This window comes from Eulemur rufifrons, chromosome 3, assembly GCF_041146395.1.
Source record: "Eulemur rufifrons isolate Redbay chromosome 3, OSU_ERuf_1, whole genome shotgun sequence".
Taxonomy (NCBI): domain Eukaryota; kingdom Metazoa; phylum Chordata; class Mammalia; order Primates; family Lemuridae; genus Eulemur; species Eulemur rufifrons.
Window position 1 is genome coordinate 74,804,649 of NC_090985.1, and position 25,722 is coordinate 74,830,370.

The 25,722-nt window shown below is 35.3% G+C and overlaps 2 protein-coding genes across 6 annotated transcripts; both read left to right on the top strand.

Annotated features, from left to right (window-relative positions):
• Positions 1-120: 120 nt before the first annotated feature.
• On the top strand, positions 121-17,254 carry ZFAND1 (zinc finger AN1-type containing 1). 5 transcript variants are annotated; one of them, XM_069466308.1, is made up of 8 exons: positions 121-175; positions 3,178-3,220; positions 3,919-3,958; positions 6,091-6,218; positions 6,305-6,396; positions 7,143-7,264; positions 16,723-16,878; positions 16,982-17,254. In XM_069466308.1, the coding sequence occupies exons 1-8, from the start codon at positions 121-123 to the stop codon at positions 17,150-17,152; spliced, it is 807 nt and encodes a 268-aa protein (XP_069322409.1). In that variant the 3' UTR covers positions 17,153-17,254. The 5 variants fall into 5 exon arrangements, with proteins under 5 accessions (XP_069322409.1, XP_069322410.1, XP_069322411.1 ...); XM_069466309.1 differs by having other exon boundaries at positions 16,744-16,878; XM_069466310.1 differs by having other exon boundaries at positions 131-248.
• A 5,929-nt stretch (positions 17,255-23,183) lies between these two features.
• Positions 23,184-25,722, top strand: LOC138381787 (sodium/bile acid cotransporter 5-like). Its single transcript, XM_069466313.1, has one exon. It carries the CDS (start codon positions 23,269-23,271, stop codon positions 24,574-24,576), a length of 1,308 nt encoding a protein of 435 aa, XP_069322414.1. The 5' UTR covers positions 23,184-23,268; the 3' UTR covers positions 24,577-25,722.

Consider the following 25,722-nt stretch of genomic DNA (forward strand, 5'->3'; position numbering starts at 1 on the left):
CTCCGCCCCCACCCACCTGCAGGCTCCGCCCCGGGGTCAGCCACGCTCCCAGCAGGCTCTGCGCGCGCTCCATTGCCCCGCCCCCTAAGCTTCGGTCCCGCCCCTTGCGGCGCCGTAGATATGGCGGAGTTGGACATTGGGCAGCACTGCCAGGTGGAGCACTGTCGGCAGCGAGGTGATCGGGGAGTCCCCATGCCCGGCCGCGGGAGACCCGGGCCCCGCTTTGACTCAGCGGATGGTGGCGGCGGGTGAGGGGTCTGAGGAGCGGGGCGGGTGCATTTCTTTTCGGTTTGCAGTGAGCTGTGTTGGTGCTTTTTCTGTTGCCCCTGAGTCTTTGAAGAGACTTGTGGTGAAAATGTTCACTTTGATTTTCGAGTGCTCGGTGCGGTAGAAGTGCACAGAGCACACTGCTGGATCACATAGAGCACACTCCTTTCTGATGAGCGCAGGGAAGGAGGACGCTTAGGTCTGGGAGAGTTCCCCTGTGGCTTTGCCACTGCTACCTTGGGAAAGCCACTTCCCCAAACTTTTTGTTTACCTGTTTGTTTCTGATCTGTGAGACGAAGGAGTTGGGCGAGATCCATTTTTAACCTGGTGTTCATGGGCTTCTCAGTAGATGAACGTCCGTGAGAAGGCCCTTTAGCTGTGATCAGATTCTCAAAGGGATCTTGATCCTCAGTCTGTTTCATCAAATGATCGTCATGCCCTCCCAGGTCGGTCATTCTGTGATTCTGATTATCATTGTTTGAATAAACATTTACATATCATTGATTTTGGTGCTGGAACCACATAAGGGTATAAACTACAGTGTTTTACACAGAAGGCCTTTCAGACTAGTAAGCTGCATGTTAGAGAGCATCAATAATAATAGGTGATGGTCTCTTTCCATTAAAATGGGAGACCTTGAAATAAACATAGCCTGAAGTAATGTTGTAATGTGGCACAGGCTTCGGGATGACATACACCTAGAACAGGCATGTTTTTGAAGCATTAGAGCCACACAGACTGCTCAGTCTTTGGTGTCTGGGTTTCATGCCAAATGTGTGCTATCACATTTGGCACGCACTACATAAGGTGGCAAACAGATTTCATCTTCCACTGCAGCTTCAGTCGTTAGTAGTAAGTGCCTGAATCACTGCGTTGGTAAGAACTCTGAGGTTTAACTCAGTTTCAGTGGAGTGCCTTGTTGACTAGTGATGTCTGCTGTGGGCAAGGAGAGGCAACAATCCTTGCTAGGTTCTTGTTACTTGTAGCACTCTGTATGTATATGTGTCTTTCACCACTGGCTATAATCACCAGCCACTCAGCAGGTAAGAACCTGTTTGTGTGCAGTCCTTTCATGTGGAAGCTTAGTTATTTGGGTTTTGACTGTAAGTTATGTGTATCTGGTATGCCTGATTCCCCCAGTGAATCCAGTACACATATATTATCTGTGACATAGTTCATCATCCTTTCCAACTTCACATATCTTTAGTGTCAGTAACTGAGATGAGGCAAAGGCCTATCTGTTTCAGAATAGTAGGAAGGAGTTAAGATTTAGAGTATGTTAAATTTCATCTAGCTTCTGGACGGATAGAAGGATGGTATCAGGTGCCGGGAAATTATCTTGATCTTAACTCTTCCCCCTGGGTCCTCCTGGTTTGCATCCATTACTTACTTGGTTACCAAAAGTCTCAAAACAGCAAAGATGTACATTTTTTCCATATTAAAAAATGACAAAAATTTTGCAGAATACAGTATTGTATGCTTCAGTTTCTTTTCTCATCTTAACAAATCTATCCATAATTTCTTGGTATGAAAGAAGCTCATAGTATCATGGTTTGGTAATAGCAGTGACAGTTCATGAAGCCACTTCTCAGGTGACGAAGGAACTATTCTTGCCCTCTTGTTCCATAGGCATAATTATCCTGTAGATATGTGTAACCAAAAGTCCCTTTTGGTTGCAATAGGACCCCCTCTTTCTGTTTGGGTTAAGATACTTGTGAAATGAGATCTTTTTAAGGCAGTTGTAGATTTCCCTAAAGTGGGACTGAACAGTACCCTCTGCTTTTCATTTTGTAAAAGTAGTGTAATTGGATATTTCCAGCTTCTCTTGGCTGTATACTATAATTTAAAATGAGGTGTATTGAAAACAGAGAATGATTGATCATATGTAGTGAGCAATGGTTAGTTGCCACATCTAACAATAGATACTTTTATGTGCTTTTCAAAACTTCAGTTCCTAACTTAGTTGTTACTTAGTTACTTGGTCCTAAATCAGGTATTCCTCACCAGCAAGGAAAAAAAAAAATTCAGCAATTAATTTTCAAAAATCAATCCATTTATTTAATTTCTGGAATCTCTTTGAAAGTATCTGTACCCAGTCACTACAGTATTTGAGTTGCGTATACTCAAAAGAAGTTAATTGCTGTATTACTTTTATTAATTATAGTTACTATCTTACTATTCCGACCTTCTATATATATATATATATGTATATATATATCACTTGGTTTTTACAGTTACCCTGTCAGGTAGGTGTGGCATACAGTATAGATACAGATATAGGTCTATTCACACAGGCATTTGGACATATATACACAGAAACTGTATGCTTATATCTATCTCAGTTTCTGCATATGTATTTATCTCTATATCTACCTGTCTATATCTTTCTATTTTTATTACCTAATAATAGAGTTTTGGTTTTATATATGTATATTTATATACATATATAAAGACATACACTGTACACTATATCAAAAATATATTTCCAAAGCTTTGCTATTAAGTAACTTGCCTAGCATTGCTAGATTAGTAAACAGTGGAATTGAAACCCAGGTTTTTTACTCCAAATGCAGAATTTTTGCAGTATACAGATGTCAATAACAACACCTAATAAATCTGGGAAACAAAACAAAAAAGGAGCAGAAAAACGCCAGAACTTCTTTTTTTCTGAGTTAGCAATGCAAATACAAGTAACATCTATATCCTGGTGATCTAATTACTTTCAGCCTTATTGAGGTGGTGGTGACTTTTGTTTAACAGTGGTTATGTAATGACTTGCTATGCTAGGATATTAGTCAAAAAGGGAAGTTCTCCTGTAGAGGTGGTCCAATCCTTTAAGAATATTTTTTCTTAAAAAAACTAAATCAAAATCAGATACTGACTGGTACATACATTTTTCCTCAATTTTAGATTTTCTTCCATTTATTTGTGATGGTTGTTCAGGAATATTTTGGTAAGTTAAGGTTTTATATAGGATTTGGGAGTAATTTTAGTTTTTGTAATATGGGGTTTATTTCTAAAACGTAAAATGATTTAAAATAGTTGTTACTTTAGCCATTGATATTTGATATTCAGTATAGCAATTACTTGGGAAAAAAAGAAACAGATTAGCCATAGGCTCTGATAACGTAATTCACATAAGTGACTAATCTTTAAGCTTCTAGAAATGTGGTTATGTGTGTAAATTTATGTAAAAGTTATATTTTTAATTACAAGGAGAAAATAATATCCACAATATAAAGAATATGATTCTTTAAAGCCCAGCTATGATTATTGCTCTTTATTTTAATTAAAAGCAATGCATATTTCTAAATCATTCAGAATTAAAGCACTCCTTTCACATTTTACTACTGATAATCTTTTAGAAATAAAAGAAATGCAAAGATTTGTTTGTATTTTCATAAAGGTAAATTAGCATGGTGAATTGCTTTTACTCAGATTGAAACTGAACATTTGTTTTAAAACTTTTGAGACTAGATACTCCATCTTTATCTGACATTTCAGTTTTTTCATCTATGCACAGTTAATGTATCGTGAGTGTAATGTGTCTTAAGAATATTAAACATTAAAATACCTCATAATACTACAGTTATCTTTAAGTATGTTATTTGATTGCATGTAAATGAATGCTATTTTTTTAAATTATTTAAGCCTTGAACACAGAAGCAGGGAGTCTCATGGTTGTCCTGAGGTATGTTAATATTTTTCAATCTGATAAAACATAGTTGTATTCATGTACTTTCATACAGAATTTGATTAGATTGAAAGCCGGTCAGGGCACCAAAGATTAAAGTTTGGCATACTAAACTGTTAATATAAAGAGGCTTTTGCTTTATTTATATTATTTTTCACTATCTTAAAGAAAAATTTATCTACTTGGTATTTAAATTTTTTTATCCTCGTAATTCTTATTCCTTAACATTTCTATTTAGGTGACCTATTTGCAGCAGGCTATATATTTATAAATATACATCGGAGTTAATGTCCTCACTATATACTTCCTCCAGTTCACTGTTTCCTTCACTGTTGAATTCATTTTCACTGGTGCCTGGTGACAGGAGCTGTGGTAGTAAATCATTCTGGTTCAGTCATCCTTAGACCACCAGGAACAAACCTGTAGTCTGACAAAATTCCCACCCTAATTCTGAACAAATCATAGATTAAGAATGGCCTGGCACATAGAAGCCAAGATATCACCCTATTACTGTTAAAGAATATGTTGAATGATGAGGCTTAGTGTAGAGCCAAATGGGTCTGCAAAGGAAATTCAGGATTGGGCAGATTTGCCCACCATTCACAGCAGTACTGACCAGGTTAGGCTTTCGGCTTTCAAGCAGTTCAATTCCAAGAGGAAAAAGAAAGTGGAGCACTCCATACCTAATGTTATTTTCTTAAATTTAGCAACAAAATAAGTTGTTCCACCTCTCCTGGGGCAGAGAGAGGCAGGGAGTTAAGCTGAATTCACTGCAGTGGGAAAGAAGCATTTGCCTCTGAAACTTTTCAGTGGATATTTATTCCTGCCCACCATTTACCACGCGCTCTGCCAAGGATTTTCACATCTGTTCTCTCATTTATTGAAAATTAAGGTTACAGGAGCTTCAGTTGAAATCTAACCCTTTCAAGTGTAAGTTATCAGTCAAAATCTGACCCTTTGAAGTTCATGTGATCTATTTGAGGAAAATTAAAATTACCTAATATGTTGGTTTTATGCAAGATTAATCAGAAGAAAATACTCAGAGTTGTATAGTAAAACTTACTGATATTTCTTATAGCTTAGAAATCTGTCCTGTGCTTTCTTTTTTCTTATGGTCTCATTTGATTTCTATGAATGTCTCTTAGATTATTACGTCTCATTAATAAAATACTGAAATACCATTAGGCCATTGCAACAAATTTGGAAGGATACTTCAGTTAATTCTAGCAAGATGTAACTATCATTTATATAAAGGAACGCCTTTTGGTTAGAGTTTTCAAGCAATTATTTCTCTAAGTTTATTGAACTAGTTAATTAATGCTCGGAATAGCCTGGCTGATCTAAATTTTTTTTTAATCCTATAAAATCTTCTCTTCCTGGGATGGAATATTTGCTGGTAATGAAATATGAAACAGAGCATAGAGAAAGATATGTGATTTTGAAAACTGTCTTTAACTCTTTATCTCATGGACAAATATATAATTTTTAAGTGTTTTATTCCCTGAGTTAATGTTTAATCCCCTAAAATCAGTATAGAAAGTAGATGTGACTTGCCATTTGAGGGTTGATATAGGCCGGGCATTGTGGGTCACGCCAGTAATCCTAGCATTCTGCTAGGCTGAGGCAGGAGGATCGCTTGAGGTCCGGGGTTCGAGACCAGTCTGAGCAAAGAGGGAGACCCCATCTCTACTAAAAATAGAAAAAAAATAGCCAGGCAACTAAAAATTAAAAAAAAAAATTTAAAAAATTAGCTGGGCATGATGGTGCATGCCTACAGTCCAGCTACTTGGGAGGCTGAGGCAGGAGGATCACTTGAGCATATTATTATGGGGGCATCTTTGTGTGGGACTCTTACAAAGTAGATTAAAATTGTAGAGAGTAACTGAATAGTCATTTTAATTTACTTAAACACAATAAATATACCACAGTAGGAAATATATGAAAATGTAGAACAGTCAGCACAGTAATCATTTCTCACATAAGCATTCATTATAATCTTTATGTGAGAGTATGTAACTTGCTCTAATAAGTTTAAACAAAAATGATGTGGATGCTGTCTTCTAACATAGACTCGTTGATGTGCTTTAAATGTGAAATATAATGCCATTTCTCCCTTTTTATATTTTCAGGTGACTGTAATCAATGAAAGACTGAAGACAGATAAACATAAATCTCACCCATGCTCTTTTAAGGACTGTGCTGAAAGAGAACTTGTGGCAGTTATTTGTCCTTATTGTGAGAAAAACTTCTGCCTAAGGTGATCACTTAAACCATTCATGCTTTGTGTATCTGTTTAGTTACATACAAATACATGAACTAGCGTCACTCTTCTCTTGCTCGTAGACACCGTCATCAATCAGATCATGAGTGTGAAAAACTGGAAATCCCAAAGCCTCGAATGGCTGCCACTCAGAAACTTGTTAAAGACATTATTGGTAAGTATTTAAAAAGCTTATTTTGTTGCTTTCCTTACTATTATATACTCTTAGTTCCAGAGCTCCTGCGTCTTACGTCCTCTTACCAGTTAACAGCCTGGATGGTCATAACTTGCATTTTGATGACATTCTTGTGATGTTATTTCTCACAAAGTCTGCCTGACCAGTGAAAATTTGGAAATTGTTTGGAAGCACCCCCACCAGGGTCTTTTTGGCTGGGTCACTTAGATCAGCTAGTTAACCATTGTGGCTAGAAATGGTATTCATTAGATTGAAGTACCCAATTGCTTTCTCTAAAGATTAAACTCTAGTCAGCTTTCCTACTGATAATATGAGATACTAGGAAAGAGTGTATCTGTGACTTAGATCAATCTCTCAGCCAATATGTTAGTTCATGATTTTCATCCTGTATTAACGATAGTTCCTTTATTGAAATCCTCCATAACCAAATCTTAAGGTTCTCTGCAGAAGCATTAGTGGCTGCTTTAGTTTAAACAGGCTTAAGTTGGAAAGAAGCATGTAACAGTGAATTTTTTGATGTGAGATTGCTTAGATCAAACTCAATGATATTTTCCATCATCATATAAATATAATATCTATACAATGAATATTGTCTCTCTATATTTCTACTGTGTGTAATTTGTGTACGTTTCAGGGCCATAGTTAATAAATGCTTTATAATAAAACTCCAAAAAATGCAATGTAAAAGTTCTTATGTGCTTACATGCTTACACTTAATCTCTTAGATTCCAAGACAGGAGAGACAACAAGTAAACGACGGAAAGGAGCCAAAAGTAGTGAAACAGCTGCAAAGGTTGCATTGATGAAACTAAAGATGCATGCTGATGGGGATAAGTCATTGCCTCAGGTTGGTCTTAGAGATTTTTAAAAACAAAAAAAATTCCACATATAATTGAAGTCCTCTTTTTTTTCTCCCTCCTATCAAGTAACAACTAACCTGAACCTGATATGTATCATTCCTAAAATTATATGGTATATGTCTGCAAAAATAATACATAGTTTTGTGAGTTTTTTTCCCTTTATGGAAACAGCAGAGGCCAGGAGCGGTGGCTCACACCTGTAATCCTAGCACTTTGGGAGGCTGAGGCAGGAGGAGCTACTTGAGACTAGGAGTTCAAGACCAGCCTGCTCAACATAGTGAGACCCTGTCTCTACACAGAAAAAAAAAAATTAAAAAAAAAAAAAAAAAAGGCACTGAACCCTATGTACCCTTCTTCAACTTGTTTTTTTTTTTTTTTTTTTCCACTTGGCATCATGTTTTTAACATTTATCCATGCTGAGACAGTCTGTCTAGTTCATTCATTTTGACAGCTGTACATTATTCCATGGTGTAAATATATCTGTGTTTATTTATTCTCTTAATAAACAAAATTCAGATTTTTCCAATTTTTTGCTATTATAAACTGTTCTACAGTGAACATCCTTGGGTATGTATAGAAGTGTTTCCCTAGGACTGTACCTTTAAAACTTCACAATATCAATTATTTTCTCTAACAACCCAGTATGTGTGTACATACATACATACCGTAACACAGTTTCATTAAGTGATACTCAGCCTTAAATGTGTCTTATATACTTTTATGTTTTGTATTCTATTTTATTTGGTTTTAAAGGATGTTGGTCAGAACCTACCAGGTTGATTTTCCAACCTCTGATGGATTAGAACCACCAGATTAAAAGATGCTACTTTAGGGAATATACCTAGGAATACAAAAACTGAGTTATGGAATTTGCTCATCTTCAGCTTTACTAGATATTGTCAACTTATTATTGCCAGGGTTGTATTGATTTGTCTCTTTCAGTGCTTTCAATTATATCTATTCTTGGCCATTTATCCTTTCATAAAAATTTTAGTATCACTTTATCCTGTTCTGTGAAATTATGATTTTGATAGGAATTGTGCTGAACTTTATATTAGAGACAGTTGATGTCTTTAGAATTTTGACTCTTCTCATCTGTGTCTGTGGTTTGTCTTTCTAACTTTTCTTTAGGTCTTCTTTTATATGTAATTATAGAAGTAACACTCTGTAATGCTTATAAATATCTGTATATCTTTTCTTAGGTTTATTCTTAGATACTTTATAATTTTTGCTGTCATTGTAAATAAAACCTTTTTTAAAAACTAAATTTCCCTAATTGGTTATTGCTGGTTGGTACATGTTGCCCTTCTGTCTAGCAAATAAATTCCTTAGTTCCCATACTTTGTAGATTTTCTGGGATGTTTTCTGTGCTGTCATCTTTAGCAAATGCCAGTTTTTGTGGAGTTGTCACCCCCTCAATTTTCTTTTCTCTTACTCCTTCTTTTCATTGTCATTTGTCTTGCTGCTGAGATGTTCAGAATAATGTTGAATAACATGGGTAATAGCAGGCATCCTCATCATGTTTCAGACTTTTATGGAAATGCTTCTAAAGTTTCATCAAGTATTATATTTGCAGTAGATTTTTGATAGTAGCCTTTCCGGGATAGCAGTATTCCTTTCTATTCCTAATTTGCTGAGAATTGATACCAGGAATGGGTATTAAACTTTACTATAGGTTTTTTTCTTACATCTAGTAAGATCTTTTGTTTTTTCCTTATCAATGTGATAAATTATATTGGTCGATTTTTTTGTTAAGTCACCAAATATTCCAGGATAAACCATTTGACTGGTATATAATTCTTTTAAAATGTACTGCTAAATTGATTTGCTAATATATTATTTAGTGCTTTTTAGTGACATTACTAGCAAGATTATACTCAAATTGAGTGGCTTTTTTTTTATTCTTTGAGATATTTGTCAAGGGTGGGGATTGTTTGTTATTGAAGTTTCGGTAACACTCTCTTATGACCTTTGGATCTGTTTTCTTTCTTTTTTTTTTATTTTCCTTTGTGATTTATTCTATTGCTTAGGGATTTATTTTTTTTTTTTTAATTTTTTTTTTATTTCAAGCATATTACAGGGATACAAATGTTTAGGTTACGTATATTGCCCTTGTCCCACCTGAGTCAGAGCTTGAAGCATATCCATCCCAGAGACGGTGTGCACCGCACCCATTACATGTGTATATACCCATCCTCCCCTCTCCCCTCCCATCTGCCCGACACCCGATGAATGTTATTACTATATATGCACTTAAGTGTTGATCAGTTAATACCAATTTGATGGTGAGTACATGTGGTGCTTCTTTTTCCATTCTTGGGATACTTCACTTAGTAGAAGGGGTTCCAAAGACATCTGCACTCGAATGTTTATAGCAGTGTAATTCACAATTGCAAAGATGTGGAAACAACCCAAGTGCCCATCAATACATGAGTGGATTAATAAAATGTGGTATATGTATACCATGGAGTTCTTCTCAGCCACAAAAAACAATTATCCTGGATAGAGCTGTTTTCTTTTTTTTTGAGGGGAGAATTTTGAATACTGTTGCAATGTGTTAAATCTTAGTTTATTTGGGTAATATATTTCTTATGAAGTCAATTTTGGTAAATAGTATTTTTCTAAAAAATTCCTATTTGATGTAGATTTTTCAATTTATTGTTATAAAGTTGTTCAAGTTTTTCTCTTATGATTCAAAATCTCTGTTGTGTCTTTAGTCATACCACTTCATTCTTAATATTTTTCCTTTGTACTTTCTTCCCTCTTTAAACAGAGTAGCTAAAGGTTTATCTTTATTTTTTCTTAGTATTTTCAAAGAACCATGTTTTGGTTTTATTGAACTGTATTTCTTTGCTCTTTCACTGATTTCTGCTCTTATATTATCTCAAACACACACAAGTTGCAACCATAGTGCAAAGAACTTTTCCATATCCTTTACTCAAATGCACCGATTATTTACATTTTGCCTTGTTTGCTTTATCATTTGTATTATCTTTCTGTCCATATATGTGCACATATGTATGTGTGTGTGCTGTGTGTGTGTGTGTACTTACTAATTTTTGGTCTACTTGATGTATTAGTCTCGCAGATGTGTTAAAATCTCCCACTATGGGCCAGGCACAGTGGCTCACATCTGTCATCCTAGCACTTTGGGAGGCCAAGACAGGAGGATCGCTTGAGGTCAGTAATTCCTCACCAGCCTGAGCAAGAACAACACCCTATCTCTACAAAAAAATAGAAAAATTAACCAGGTGTGGCGGCGTGCACCCGTAGTCCCAGCTACTCAGGTGGCTGAGGCAGGAGAATCACTTTCTTCTGGTAAATATTTAACTATTACATGTTTTTTTTCATCCCTTTTATTCAACTTTTCTATGTGTTTTGTTTTAGGGTGTCTCTTGTAAGCAGCATATAGCTGGACTTTGTTTTTTTAATTCAGTTTGATAGTATCTCTCTTTTATAGGTGAGTCGAATCCTTTTGTATTTCTAGTGATCACTGGTGCATTTGAAAGTATTTCTTCGATCTTATGTTTTCTGCTCATCATCCTTTGTCTTTGAATCTTTCTTTCTCTTTGCTGTCATCTTTTGCATTGCTTGAATTTATTCTGCTGGTTTACAAACCATTGATGATAGTTTTTTATTTTGATGATTATCCTTAATATTTTTCTTGTTTCAAATTTTATTTATTGGACATTTTAAAAATAGCAAAGGTAGTACCTGCTTTTATCAAGTATAACCATTAAGAGCTGTAAATCGGAAAAAAACCAAGACACCCTCCTATGTCATTCATCCATTTCCATCCCCCTAAAACATTAGTTCTCAGTTGAAGGTGATTTTTGTCCCTTAGGAGACATTTGGCAATGTCTGGAGACATTTTGGGTTGTTACAGTTGGGGATGGGGTGCTACTGGTATCTAGTGGGTAGAGGCCAGAGATACTGTTAAACATCCTACGGGGTACAGGACATGGCCCACAACAGAGAATTTTCTGGTTTAAAATGTTAACACTGACAAAGTTGAGAAGACCTGATCTGAAGTACCCAATAATATTATTCACATTATTTTGTAATTTTTTGTTACTGAAAATATAATAATAAAAACATCTATGGCACTTACTTTGTTCCAGGCACTCTTCTAACATGTTTCATTCCTCAGCTAGCTTATGAGGTATACACTCTTAACTCTTACCCCAAAAGGCAAAGTAGCTGGCTAGTAACATAGCTACTGAGTGGAGAACTGTGAATTGAAACCAGGCAGTCAGGCTTCAGCGACAGTGTTCTTCACACATGTAATTATACATCATAGAGCACTCCACAAGTTTTTAGACCTAAGTTTTTCCCCTTATCATAAATGTTTGTGTGTGTGTATTTGGAGATATAGGTATAATAGACAGAGGTGTGTGTGTGTGTGTGTGTGTTTATTCATATATGCTTTCATATATAATATACATATAAATACATGTACACACATATCTGCATATATACGTGTATACATCCATGTATATGTGTATGTGTGTATATGTGTGTATAACTTTAAATAAACGGATATGTATTCTACTTGTGTTAATATATGTATGAAAGGCATAAGGAGTATCTTTCAGTCACCATTTTGTAAAAATTGCATCATTCATTTAGTCCACACATTTTTTTTGAATACTTTTTATATACCAGGCCCTACAGATACAGCAGTGAATGATACAGAGTCCCTGACCTTAAGGAGTTTATATTCCATTGGGGTGAGACATGTATAAAATATATAATATGTCATATAGTGATTAGGGCTAAAAATGAAAATAATTAAGATTTTGAGTGGATTATATATCTTTACCTATATATATCCTTCTCTAAATATAACCTTTTCTCATTAATGCCTGGTAGAAATTCCCTCAGTGAGAAAATGGCTCTAAATTGCTTTCTTTAAAAGCTGCATCATATTCTGTGTGTAAGTGTACTGTGACTTATTTTGCCATTTTCCTAATGATGAGCATTCATTTTGTTTCCAGTATTGGCTACAGTGCTAAGTAGCCTCAGTCTGATACTTTTATTTCGTTGGGATAAATTCCCACGAGTGTGTTTGCTGTGTCAAAGGATATGTACTTTAGTACTTATCACTCTTTCTCTGATATATTTACTCTCATTTCACAGATAAATAATCTGGAGTTAAATATTGCTTAAGATCACTCGCATGGTAAGAGCCTACCATCTAACCAGTTCAATATACTGCCTCTTGTGGCCAGTCATGAGAGTACCGTTTTCCTCCCATGGTTTCCAGGAGCTGTTAGCACTCAATTTTTAAGTCCAGTCTTACAGCTATAAAAAGATATCCTATAATTGCTTTAATTTGCATTTCCATGACTACTATTCAGTCTGAGCATCTTTTAACATGTTTTCTAGTCATTTGGAATTGCTCTTCTCTGAATTGTCCACACACATCATTTGATTATTTCTCTTATAGGTTGTCTTTTTATTTTGTTTAGTAACTTATGGAAGCTCTTAGACTATAATAGGTATTTAGCCTTTATAAATAATCAATCTGGGCCAGGCACAGTGGCTCGCACCTGGAATCCTTGTACTGTGGGAGGCTGAGGTGGGAGGATTGCTTGAGTTCAGGATTGCGAGACCAGTGTGAGCAAGAGCGAGATGCATCTCTACTAAAAATAGAAAAATTAGCTGAGTGTGGTGGTACATGCCTGTAGTCCCAGCTACTCCAGAGGCCAAGGCAAGAGGATCGCTTGAGCCCAGGAGTTTGAGGTTGCAGTGAGCTACTGTAATGCCACTGCGCCCTGCTCAGGGTGACAGAATGAGACTCTGTATCAAAAAAAAAAAAAAAAAAAAAATCAGTCTGCTTTATAAATTGTTTTTTCAAAATCTGTCAAATGTATTGATTTCACTTATGTTTCTTGTTGACATATCAATATTTTCATTTTTTCTAAGGTCTGTTTTTCATTCCTGTTTTGGTTTTCCTTAGGGTTTTTGTTTTATTTCCTTTTTGTTTTTTTGTCCTTAATCCATCTGGATTTTTTTTGCATATGATATGAACTTAAGAACTAATGGTTTAATTTCATTTTCTTCCAGTTGTTTAGTTTTACCATCACTGATTATTAAATTGTCTTCATTTAATTTATTTACCATGACTGACCATTAAATAAATCAGGCTTTGGGCCTGATTCATATCTATTCCTGAAGGATTCATATTGGATTTGTATTATATGATATACATGAATTGTGGGAGAAATGATATTTTTATGACATTGTCTTCCTATAAGTACCTTCATATATCTTTCCGTTTATTCAGATGTTTTATTGCCTTCTTTGATATTTTATATTTTTCTTCTTGTAAGTCATATTCCTAATTTTCATTGCTATTTATGTCACGGTTTTTGCTTCCATTGTGAACAGAATATTTGCCCCTACTTCTATTTTCAGACACTTACTGCTCATAAATTAAAAAAAAAAAAAAAAAATCTTGAGTTCTGTATATTCACCTTATTCAGCTACATCACCAACTTCTTTATTAATTATAGAAGTTTCTTTTCCTACTAGTGTTTTCAGTTTCCTAGTTATACAGTCACGCCCCATTAACAAGTAAGGATAGCTTTAATTTTTGTTTTTCAATAATTATACCAGGGTTTTTTTTGTAATATGTTATTTATCATCTTTAATATGTCTTATAATAATGGTGATAATAGGTATGTACTTAAAATTTTAACATATATAATGATTTTTTCCTAAAAGTCTAAAGTTACTTGCTATTATTGCCCCCGAATAAGGTAAAGAGCTTGATGTGTTTTATCCAGTTAAATATCTCCTATCCTATCATCTTCATTAAAACATAAAAATTATTTTTAATAGCTATTTAAATTTACCAACATATGTATATATTTTTTTTTCAGTTTCTCCTTTCTTAAAACTCACTTATATTTTTGCTGAAGGACATTCTTTAGTAGTTCATTCAATAAGGGTCTTTGGTCATAAACTCTATCAGTCTTTTTTATTTGAACATGGCCTCACCTTTAGCCGGATTGTCTGTTAGACTTGCTCAACTCTTTTAATATACTTTGTCATCCATTGTTGTGAAGACATCTGTTGTTGGTCTTATTTTTGTTGCTTTATGGTTAATCTGTCTTTTTTGGTAGCTTTTAAAATTTTTACTTGTGATATTCTCCAATTTCAATGCAATGTTTCTAAGTGTGGATTTATTTTAATTATCCAGCTTGACATTGATGGTACATATTTAATTTTTGGAAAATGGTAGTCATATTTTCTCCAAATATTGCTTCTTCACCTTTCCTTCTCTTGTGAAACTCTTCATGACATATTTTGGGGATATAGTAATATAATTTTTTTCTTTGTGTGTCTTTCTGCTACATTCTCAATGACTTCCTCAAATTAAGCCTTTTTATTGAGGATTATAGAACTTTATCCTTTTTAAGTTTCTTATTCCGGAAACTGTATGTTTTAATTTTTATATTTCAAATTGTATCTTCATATTTTTTCTTTCATTTCTACCTATTTTGGTTTCATGACTGCTTACTGCTTTTTATCTCATTGTGCACCCAAAATAGCTTATTTTAATGTCTTTTTAAAGTTCAGTTATCTGCATTTGCCCATAGTGAGTTAACCTGCAGTTTGTTTTGAAATTTGTTTACTGACTCTATATGTTCATCTTAAGTAGGAGGTTCTTTATATATCTCTGTCTCCTCTTGCTTGCCAATTCCTAGCTAGCAATTTTGCATTTTCTTCCCCCCAACCCCCCATCCAGGACTGCCATTCCAAATCCAGGTTTAAGATTGGCAGTATGTACTTCTGTCCTACAGAGATTTTCAGGTTATTACAGATGCATTTACTGAGCTAGAAGACCTTGTCTTTGTTCACTGTCAGGAGGTTATATCTGTGCTTTTCTGCCTCCCTATCGATTTATATAAGCAATAGCCTAAGTCAATGTTCAGCTGTAACTTCTTTAGCCTCCTTTCCTAGAGCACAGGTCCCACACTACCTTCTGCTCCCAAGCAGTGAGTCTGAACGAGGATTTTATCTTTATCCCCCTGTGGAGCTCTTATTTCCCATCTGCCCACAAGCTGCACTCCTAAGTACCTCTTCCTCTTCCGGAGCCCTGAACGCCAGTGTCTCAGCCCACCTATCATTGTGCATTTCTGTTTCATTTTTGATTCTCAGATATATTAATCTCTCTCTCTCTCTTTTTTTTTTTTTTTATGTAAGGCTATATTTTTAAAATTTTCTCTTTCCATATTTATGTTCTTGCTTCTTTGTTTTTGGAGCAGGGATTGTTTGGTTATAGAGTTGGCTCAAAGGTTAAATGTCCAATGATTTCTTGTTTTCTCCTTTAATGCTTGTAATCTGAAATAATGACACTCTCCTGGGTCTTCAACAAATCTCAGTTCCTTAGTGCTGAGATGGGAATTGTGTAGAATCTATTATTTTTTAAAATAACTATGATCTTTCCCATGCAACTTAGATATGCTCCGGTTATGTCAAAATTTGTGATGTAAGAGGAATTGATCTGTAAAGCTAGCACTTTTTTAAAGTAGTTTTTAGGAAGCAGGGAAGATTAGAGGGCAAGCACCTCTGCTCCTATACTTACTTTCCTGCATTTGCTAATTAGGCAAGAAAATACACTATAAGGAGGCAGATAATGTATAGAATACTAGACAAACCATCTCCAAGTTCCTCTCTTTTGTTGATAAGGTATTTATATATGGTTTGGGTTTTGTTTTTTTTTTATTTCTAAGTTTCTTTTTTTCTCCAAAGTTCTACTGTCTCTAAATATGTAATGAGATCTTTCACACAAAAAGAAATGTTATATATATTGGGAATCTTTCAATGCCAAATGTCAGAAACTCAATTCCAACGAGCACAATCAAAACAACTTTTCCTCCTCATACAATGGTGAATGACAGATTGATCTGGTCTTAGGAGACAACCAAATTCAGGCACTCAAATTTTGTTAAAAGAATCCTTCTGTTTTCTTGTGTTTTCTCTTTCTGTACTGGCCTCATTTTTTCCTATTTAAGGAGACTTTTTCCAAACTAGCTTGGGATGGCTGTGGGGTTAGGGGGTTAGCTTCAGTGAGGGGTTTAGCTTCAGGCCACTCCAGATTTAATTCAGTAAGCCTTTAAAAGCTCAGGAAAAAAGAGTTCTCCCTCCCCTCAGCTTTTGAACATAAAATCCCAGGAACAGACCCTGATGGCCTAACTTAGGACACATGCCTGTCTTTGCATAGATCACCCTGGCCAGGGTCGTGGTCATATGCTCATGCATTTAGGTGGATGCTGGGTTACTATGATCAGTTTCCAACTAAAAGTTGCATTGTTAGAGGGTAATCCTTCTCTGACCAGAAGAAGAGAGGAAGGGATGATGCCAGATAAAAACAGAGATGTCTATTTTACATATATATAATCTGTATTTTAACTTTTTTTTTTTTTTTTTACAGACAGAAAGAATTTATTTTCAGGTTTTCTTGCCTAAGGGCAGCAAAGAGAAGAGCAAAGCAATGTTCTTTTGCCACCGATGGAGTATTGGGAAGGTCATAGACTTTGCAGCTTCTCTGGCCAATCTTAAAAATGACAATAACAAATTAACAGCTAAGGTAACATTTAGTTATAATAATTTTTCCCTAAAAGTTTTAGGATCTAGAAGTTCTATACAAGCATGTGTGTTTATTACAGTACGATTTATTTCTCCCTTCACAGAAATTGAGGTTATGTCACATTACTTCAGGAGAAGCCTTACCCTTGGATCATACTTTGGAAACCTGGATTGCTAAGGAGGACTGTCCTTTATATAATGGTGGAAATATTATCTTGGAGTATCTTAATGATGAAGAACTATTTTTAAAAAATGTTGATTCTTACTTAGAATAGTCATTCAATGATACAAGCCAGAAATCACAAGGCAACTTCTATGTATATTTTTAAGTCAATTTATTTTACTATAAATACTGTTATTTTTAAAAGTTGTCTTTTTGCGTATTTCCATTTTATCATATTTTATATTATCAGTTTTCTAGTAAATTTAATTTTTTGTGTTTTAAAATTTAACTATGAACTGAAACTCAATTATTAGCAAATTCTTGTATTTAATTAGCTTTTATTAGGTTATGCTATAGTAGTAAAAACAAAGGTGTATCTCCTGGTGGGTTAACATCACCTGTTGATTGGCTGTAGCACTGTTCCACGTCATCTTTATTCCAGGATTGAAGCTGAAGGAGCGGCCTTCTTTGGGCACTTTGCCATTCTTATGGAAGAGGGAGAAGAGATGACAGAAATTTCAGCCGTCTCTCAGATGATACATGCATCATTTTTACTTTAAGCAAGTCTTATGGCCAAGCCTAGCATCATGGAGCCAGAAAGTAGAGGTTTACTGTCTACTTAAATTATAATGTATCCATTGTTGTGTGTTCATGAATTGTAGAAATTTAGAGATCATCTCATTCAATCTTCTAATTTTTTAGATGAGGAATGTCAGGCCTAGGAAGGGAACCTACTGATTTTCTAGTTGTCATTTAACTGCATTAGGGCATATTTCTGATTAAAGACCCCCCTCCAGTAGGATTCATCTTTTTTTTTTGTTAGTATGAGTATATTATAAATACAAAGAAAAATAGGTTATTTCAACTTCATTACTCTCTCTGTAGATACCAAGAAAAACACATGCCAATTTTTTACCAGCAAATTCAAATGAATGCTCCTAAATGATGTCTTCCATCTGTACCCAACAAAGTATGACTATATGGAGGGAATATAAATTGTTTCTATTTGTTCTTTTCTCCTTTTCTATTATAATTGTCATGAACATGTGTAGTAGCTTTAGGTTTAATTAAAGGAATAAACTCGGAATGCTCATTTGGCCTATTTTCTTTCTAATTCTTTCTTCATATTATTTTCATGTGAGGAATGGAGATATTAACAATTTCTGACTTTTATCACCTGCTTATCATTCATTCATTAACATAGTTATTTGAGCACCTACTAAATATAAAGATCTATTTCTAATTGCCATAATGGATACAGTGAAGAGGCGTATACACATACCTTGAAGGTATTTGCAGATTCTGTTCCAGACACCATAACAAAGTAAATATCACAATAAATTGAGTAACACATTTTTTGGTCTCCCAATGTATTAAAATGTATGTTTATATTATACTTTAGTCTATTAAATATGCAGTATCATTATGTCTAAAAACCAATATACATATGTTAATTTAAAAAAAACTTTATTGCTAAAAAATGCAACCAATCATCCAAGCCTGCAGCAAGTGGTAATCTTTCCTGTGGAGAGTCTGGCTTCGATACTGATAGCTGCTCACTGATCAGGGTGGTGGTTGCAGAAGGTTGGGTGGCTGTGACAGTTTCTTAAAATAATACAACAAATGATGAAGTTTGCCTCATCTATTGACTCTTCATTTCATGGAAAATTTCTCTAGAACCTGCAATGCTGTTTGATAGCATTTTATCACCAGTAGAACATCTTTCAAAATTGGAGTTGATCCTCTCAAACCCTGCCACTGCTTTATCAATTAATTTTGTGGAGTATTCTGAATCTTCTGTTGTCATTTCAACAATGTTCATAACATCTTCACCAGGAGTAAATTCCATCTCAAGAAACCACTTTGCTCTTCCATAAGAAGCAAATCTTCATCAAGTTTTGTTATGACATTGCAACAATTCAGTCACATCTTCAGGCTGTACTTCTATTTCTTGTTGTTTCACTATTTCCACTATATCTACAATTATAATAGTAACATAAAAGATTACTAATTACAGATCAGAATAACAGATATGATGATAAAAAAAGTTGAAATATTGAGAAGATCACCAGAGTGTGACACAGACACACAAAGCAAGCACGTGCCATTGGAAAAATGGCACCAATTAACTTGCTCACTACCACAAACCTTCAATTTGTAAAAAATGCAGTATCTATGAAGTTCAATAAAGTGCCATAAAACATAGTGTGCCTATACTTGTAATACAAAGAAGTGCAGCAAGTGCCAAATTAGTAGATAGTAGGTATAGCTATGTTTCAATACCTTTTATTGGAAACTATAAAATTAGAGGTAGATGTCCTTATATATATTCCCAGATACCAGAAAATTTCAAAACAAACTAATACCTTAATATTTGTCCTAATTACTTGCATGCAGATGATCACCCATGTCTCATGATTTGAACTGAAACTATGCCAGAAAAAAAACTATGGGTATTCAGAAGATGGGAAGTAAGGATGGCAGGGATCAAGTTAGACCAAGGGAGAAAGAAGAGGTCATATTAATAATTGGACAGAAAAGAGACAAAGCAGCCTAGAGGGTAGGACTTATATCAGCGGGCTTACTGGTGGTAAGTTGGGTCAGGTCCCAGGTGGTGGAGCAAACTAGTCTGGAAGAGACACAGGTAATAGCATCCTCAGTACTAGGGACTAGCGGTTCCAGCATGAGTAGTCTCTTAAAGAAAACAAGGTGTAGGAGAGAGATTATCAGTCCTTGAGCTCCTTATTTCCATATTACTCTGAAATCAGACATGTTAGGCTTTCTTTGGGGGCTTCCAGTTAAGATAATTCATGAAATTTTAGGGATTCACTGTTCCTACCCTACTCTAGTATCTTACCACCTGCTTGCAGACAACTAAAATTTTAAGTAGAAAACCCAGAGAGGGGGAATAAAAGGCTTAAAATTCAGATAAGTAGTAAAAATAAAACTATGGTACAAATGAGTTTCAGCTTAAATAATCAGGCAGCAAATATAAGGGAATGTCAACAAGTTTGTTAAAAAAATAAAAAGATCAAAATAGAAAATATAAGCTTTATTTCTCAGCATAAGCTCCAAAAAGTTTAAGACACTTTTGTAAGCGATAAGACCAGCCATTTAATCCATCCCTAAACAACTGAACATCCTGGGAATTTAACCATGTCAATGCAGTCTTTTTGACATTATTAACTGAAAAAAAAAAGGGTATCCTTTATAGATTTTTTAAGATTAGGAAATAAAAACAAGGCAGAAGAAGCCAAATCAGGACTGTAAGGTAAATCCCTAAGGATTTCCCACTGAAACTCTTGCACAATTGCCTTTGTTTGATGAGAGGAATGAATAGGAGTATTGTCATACAAAGAAGAATTCTCTGGTGAAGTTTGCCTGGTAATTTTTCTGCGAAAGCTTTGGCTGACATTCTCAAAACTCTGTTACAATAAGCAGATACTATCATTCTTTGGCTGTGTAGAAAGTCAACAACAAAATGCCTTGAACATCCCAAAAAACTTGCCATGACCTTTGCTCTTGACCAGTCCACCTATGTTCTGTCTGGACCACTGCCACCTCTTGGTAGCCATTGCTTTGATTGTTCTCTGTCTTCAGGATCATACTGCCAAAGCCGTGTTTCAGCTCCTAGTACAGTTCTTTGAAGAAATGCTTCGGGATCTTGATCCCACTTGTTGAAATTTCCATTGAAAGCTTTGCTCTTGTCTGCAGCTGATCAGGATGCAACAGTTTTGGCACCCATCAATTAGAAAACTTGCTCAACTATATTTTTTTCAGTCAGAATTATGTAAGCTTATTGAAATGACTTATTCATATGTAAACTGCTGATTTCTTTGGGGCACTGTCTTCATAAACTTTTTGTAAAGCATCAATGATTTCACTGTTTTTTCATCCAAGCTTCACCATAAATATGATGTTTGTTCTTGCTTCAATTTTAGCAGAATTCATGTTGCTCTGATAAAGGGTCTCTTTTCAAACTGATGCCTTATCCTTCTTAGTGCCTCAAACTAGATCCAGTACAGACATGTTATGTCAAATCAGTACGTGTTTATTTTGCTGAAAAAAATTTTAAAATCCATGCATTTTTTTTATAATATGCATTTTCAATGAAATTTTTGGAGAACCTGTGTACATGTGAATGACAGATTATCAGATTTTTTCCCCTAGATTTTTCAAGTTTTATTCTTTATAGTTTTCAGGTAAGGAAAGGATTTGGAGAATCTGAAGAAGAAAAAAGTTTGCAGATAGAGGAATTTGAAGGTAAAATAGTGACATACTTCATATCTTTGACTCAGGCAATAAAAGTTATGAATCAAGATATTTGATCACATAATTATAAATGTAATTTTGGTTTTATGAAGTTTTTATTTCATGTTTGTTTTATTTTTGTGATTTTAAAATAGGGAAGTTCTTTGGCAATTTAACTAAAAAAAAAAAAATCACTGAACAGTTTAGTTTTATTTCCTATTCTCACCATTAGTACAATGTGTCTTGTTTTTCTTAATGTGGTACCTGGAAATAAAATTTATAATATCTAAAGTATATTGCATTAAAACAATTAACCTACATAAAAAAACAGAATTTTTAAAAATTTGTTAAAATGTCTGATAAAAATGGCTTTGGAAATTTTTGAGGAGCAAATAATACTTAATAGAAACTGTTGTTGCATTTAATACCAGTTGCATAGTGATTACATGAAAATCTGCTGAAATGGTCATGTGTTCGGAGAATGCTAGATCTGTACGCTCAATAGAATAGTATACACGGTTTTTTTGTTTGTGATTTTTTGTTTTGTTTTTGAGACAGAGTCTCACTCTGTCATGCTGGCTAGAGTACAATGGAGTCATCATAGCTCAGTGCAACCTCAAACTCCTGGGCCCAAGTGATCCTCCTGCCTCAGCCTCCCAAGTAGCTGGTGAGCTGGGGCTACAGTACCATGCCACCATGTCTGGCTACTTTTTCTATTTTTTGTAGAAACAGGGTCTTGCTCAGGCTAATCTGGAACTCCTGACCTCAAGCAATCCTCTCACCTCGGTCTCCCAAAGGGCTAGGATTACAGGCATGAGCTGCCTAATAGTAGATATCTGTGTTTACTTTTTTTTGCATATTTGTCTGTTTTCTGCTTAGCATCAGAACACCCTCTCCTTGTTTGGAAATACACAGTTGAGTGAGTCAGTGGGTTGAAGTCCAAAAGACTGATGCTTTTCCTTATCCCTGGCAACCAAGGGATATGACCTAAGTTGAGTCAATTGAATGTCCTTGCCCATCACTGTGAATAGGAAGTAGTGTTACAAAGAAGGAATAAGAGGTTAGAATTAATGCAGTGTCTTTCGATGACCCCATTGTGTCAGGGTTTGAGTGTCCAGTAGCCGTGGCCCCTTAACCAGGGTATAACTTTGATCATGGTAATAACCATGTACTAACCAAGTAGGTTATTACCACCTACTTTCCCTATTTTCACAAGTTATCTGGTAACAATTCAGGAAATTATTTTCCTGCTTAAGAACACCAAAAACAGCTTCATTTTTTGCCTGACAGATATGGTCACCCTTTAGAGTTGTAGAAACATTATTAGCAACCTAAGGATTCTGCCAAGGCTAGTTTATGGGCTCTGCAGTTTTCTAGCTGTTGATAACAGGCCACCGGACTGAGCTCCAGGAGAGCAGAGACTGCATCTGGCTTAAGCACTATGGCATAGCCAGCCACCAGCTCAGTGCCTCAGGCAAATAGATGTTTAGTGACTATTTATTCATATTTGATTTTAACTTGAATGAACAAAATAGTAACACTGACCTCCAGGCCTCCCCAATATCTTATGGATTTTTTGATCCTGACTGCTTTCAGTGTAAATTTTTCATAGCAAGAAAGAGAACTAAAAAATGGCACCAAGGTTTTAAATTACAGTAAATAAGAGGCTGATTTTTTCATTAGAGGAAATGAAGCAGTCAGGAGGAAAGGGATTAGGTTTCTGTTGTAATAAATTGAATCTGATAAATGCCATGGTTTTTAAATTTTCTTACCTACAAGTTAAACAGGTTGGGTTGCTCGCTATATAGCTCTTTTTATTTGTTTGAAAAGTGCAGCAGTCCCTCCTCCTGGACTTTGATCCAGCAAAAACAGCTGTTACCTAACTCAGCCTCAGACCATCACAGGAACAACTGTGTGAAGAATGTTCTTTAGTTTTTAAAAATCGATTATCACGTATGATTTATGTAAGCTTTCAAAATGGTTGGAAAACTTTTTATTGTCCTACTTTTGTTGTTTGTGTCTCTCGGAGAAGCAAGGAAGTCATTACAAAGTTTTCTGAATATAGAGAAAACTGAAATACTATTTTTCACAAAGACTGAAGAAATCCTCACTGTAAGGTCAAGCTACAAAGATAAACGGCCTAATTCCAGCTACCTTTTTGTGCAATTAGAAGATCCTAAAATGCTACGAGTGGTGAATGTGACCAAGACCTCGTCAGATGTTACAAATTTTAGCATAAAGCTAGTGACAGATGAAGAAGGAGAAACGAATTTGACCATTCAGCTCTGGGATTCTGAAGGTAGGCAAGAAAGACTCATTGAAGAAATAAAGAATGTCAGAGTCAAAGTGCTCAAACAAACAAAAGACAGTCTTTTCCATGCATCAGTTAATATTAATAGAAATATCCTAATGCTTATTTTACCAGTGATACTGTTAAATAAATGTGCATTCGGTTGCAAGATTGAATTACAGGTGTTTCAAACAGTATGGAAGAGACCTTTGCCAATAATTCTTGTAACAGTTACACAGTTTTTTCTTATGCCATTTTGTGGATTTCTTTTGTCTCAGATTTTGGCATTGCCTGAGGCACAAGCTTTTGGATTTGTAATGACCTGCACGTGCCCAGGAGGGGGTGGGGGCTATCTCTTTGCTCTGCTTCTAGAAGGAGATGTCACTTTGGCCATTTTGATGACTTGCACATCAACATTACTGGCCCTGATAATGATGCCTGTCAATTCTTACATATACAGTAAGATGTTAGGGTTATCAGGTACATTTCATATTCCTGTTTCTAAAATTGTATCCACCCTCCTTTTCATACTTATACCAATATCAATTGGAATAGTCATCAAGCGTAGAATACCTGAAAAAGCAATCTTCTTAGAGAGAATAACTAGACCTCTGAGTTTTATTTTAATGTTTATAGGGATTTATTTGACTTTCAGAGTGGGATTGATGTTTCTAAAAACATCTAACCCAGGGGTGCTTCTGTTGGGTCTCTTAGTTCCTGCTTTGGGTTTGTTGTTTGGGTACTCCTTTGCTAAAGTTTGTATGCTGCCTCTTCCTGTTTGTAAAACGGTTGCTATTGAAAGTGGGATATTAAATAGTTTCTTAGCCCTCGCCATCATTCAGCTCTCTTTTTCACAGTCCAAGGCAGAGTTAGCCTCTGTGGCTCCTTTTACTGTAGCCATGTGTTCCGGATGTGAAATGTTGCTGATCCTTCTGGTCTACAAAGCTAAGAGATTTATTGCAGAAGATAAAAGAAAAAACAATTTCCTACTCTAATAAAGCATTACTGAATTCTTACTCTGGGAGAGGCACTGTGGGAGATTCAAAGAATATCTAAAATAATACTTGCTCATAAGCCACTTGTGATCTGGTTAAAATTTGAAACTGGCGGCAGGGAGGAAAGAATATATAATCATATGTGCTAATTACCTAATGAGTGGCACAGACAGTAAAATACTACACAGGACTATTGAGGAAGCAGATAATTTTTCAATTGTGTTGGTTTGGGAGTGTGTGATATGATACTTTATTCCTGTCTGTTAAATGAGAAAAGCACTAGAAAATTCTTCAGTGGTGATTATGATATATCCTAAATATTTAAGGAAGGGATATACGCATAGTAGACATTTGGTAAATGATCACTTAGTCAATGAATATATAAATTCCTATGAGATCTTTCACTGGCTCATCAAAATGAATGTGCCTTAGAGTATATGTTGCATCTCTGTTCTCAGAGCTGCACTTTCTCCCATCTTCCACATCTCCCACCAAAGACATTATTACCCTTTACCCTGAAACACAGGTCAGCTCCTCTCCCTCTTCTTCTGTCAATTTTTTTTTATAGTCAACCTATTTCCAGTGGAAAATGCCATATAGTATCTTCTAATCAGTCTCCTCTCCATTCCCAGTGCTACTCGTTTTGTTCTGCACTATATCGCTTCTTCCCTAAATCCTAAACTGGCTTCTGGCCTCTCTGTCAACCCTCTAATCACTGCCAGACTAATCTTCCTGAAATCTAACTTTGACCATGTAATTTCCCTACAATGAAGCCCTTTGGCCTTTCAAATAAGGTTTGTATTCCCTAGTGAGGCATTTATTACACACTACTCTCTGACCTTAATCTAGCTTTCCAGTTTTATCTCCTCTTTCTCTTCTTTACACACAGTCTTTGCTGCAATCAAACATAGAATAAATAACTTGGTATACGTGGGGGTCATGATGGCCCTTGTTCATGCCAGACAACTTGGCCTCTCTTATAGCTGTTTTTGTTCCTGTTGTATAATTCCAATGTTGCTATATAAATCCTTGAGCATAAAAATTATGTTAATTTGTTCTGGTACTTTCCATCATGTCTAGCACAATATTTTCTATGTGGTCATTCAAATAGAGGGTTGAAGCACAGACTAGGGCCCAAATGAATAG

Excerpts from the sequence above, each read along its gene's own strand:
- ZFAND1 (XM_069466308.1), top strand. The coding sequence starts at position 121 with ATGGCGGAGTTGGACATTGGGCAGCACTGCCAGGTGGAGCACTGTCGG. Across the intron at positions 3,959-6,090 it reads AGTCTCATGGTTGTCCTGAG|GTGACTGTAATCAATGAAAG; the intron begins GTATGTTAATAT and ends TTATATTTTCAG. Across the intron at positions 6,397-7,142 it reads ACTTGTTAAAGACATTATTG|ATTCCAAGACAGGAGAGACA; the intron begins GTAAGTATTTAA and ends TTAATCTCTTAG.
- LOC138381787 (XM_069466313.1), top strand. The coding sequence starts at position 23,269 with ATGGTTGGAAAACTTTTTATTGTCCTACTTTTGTTGTTTGTGTCTCTC.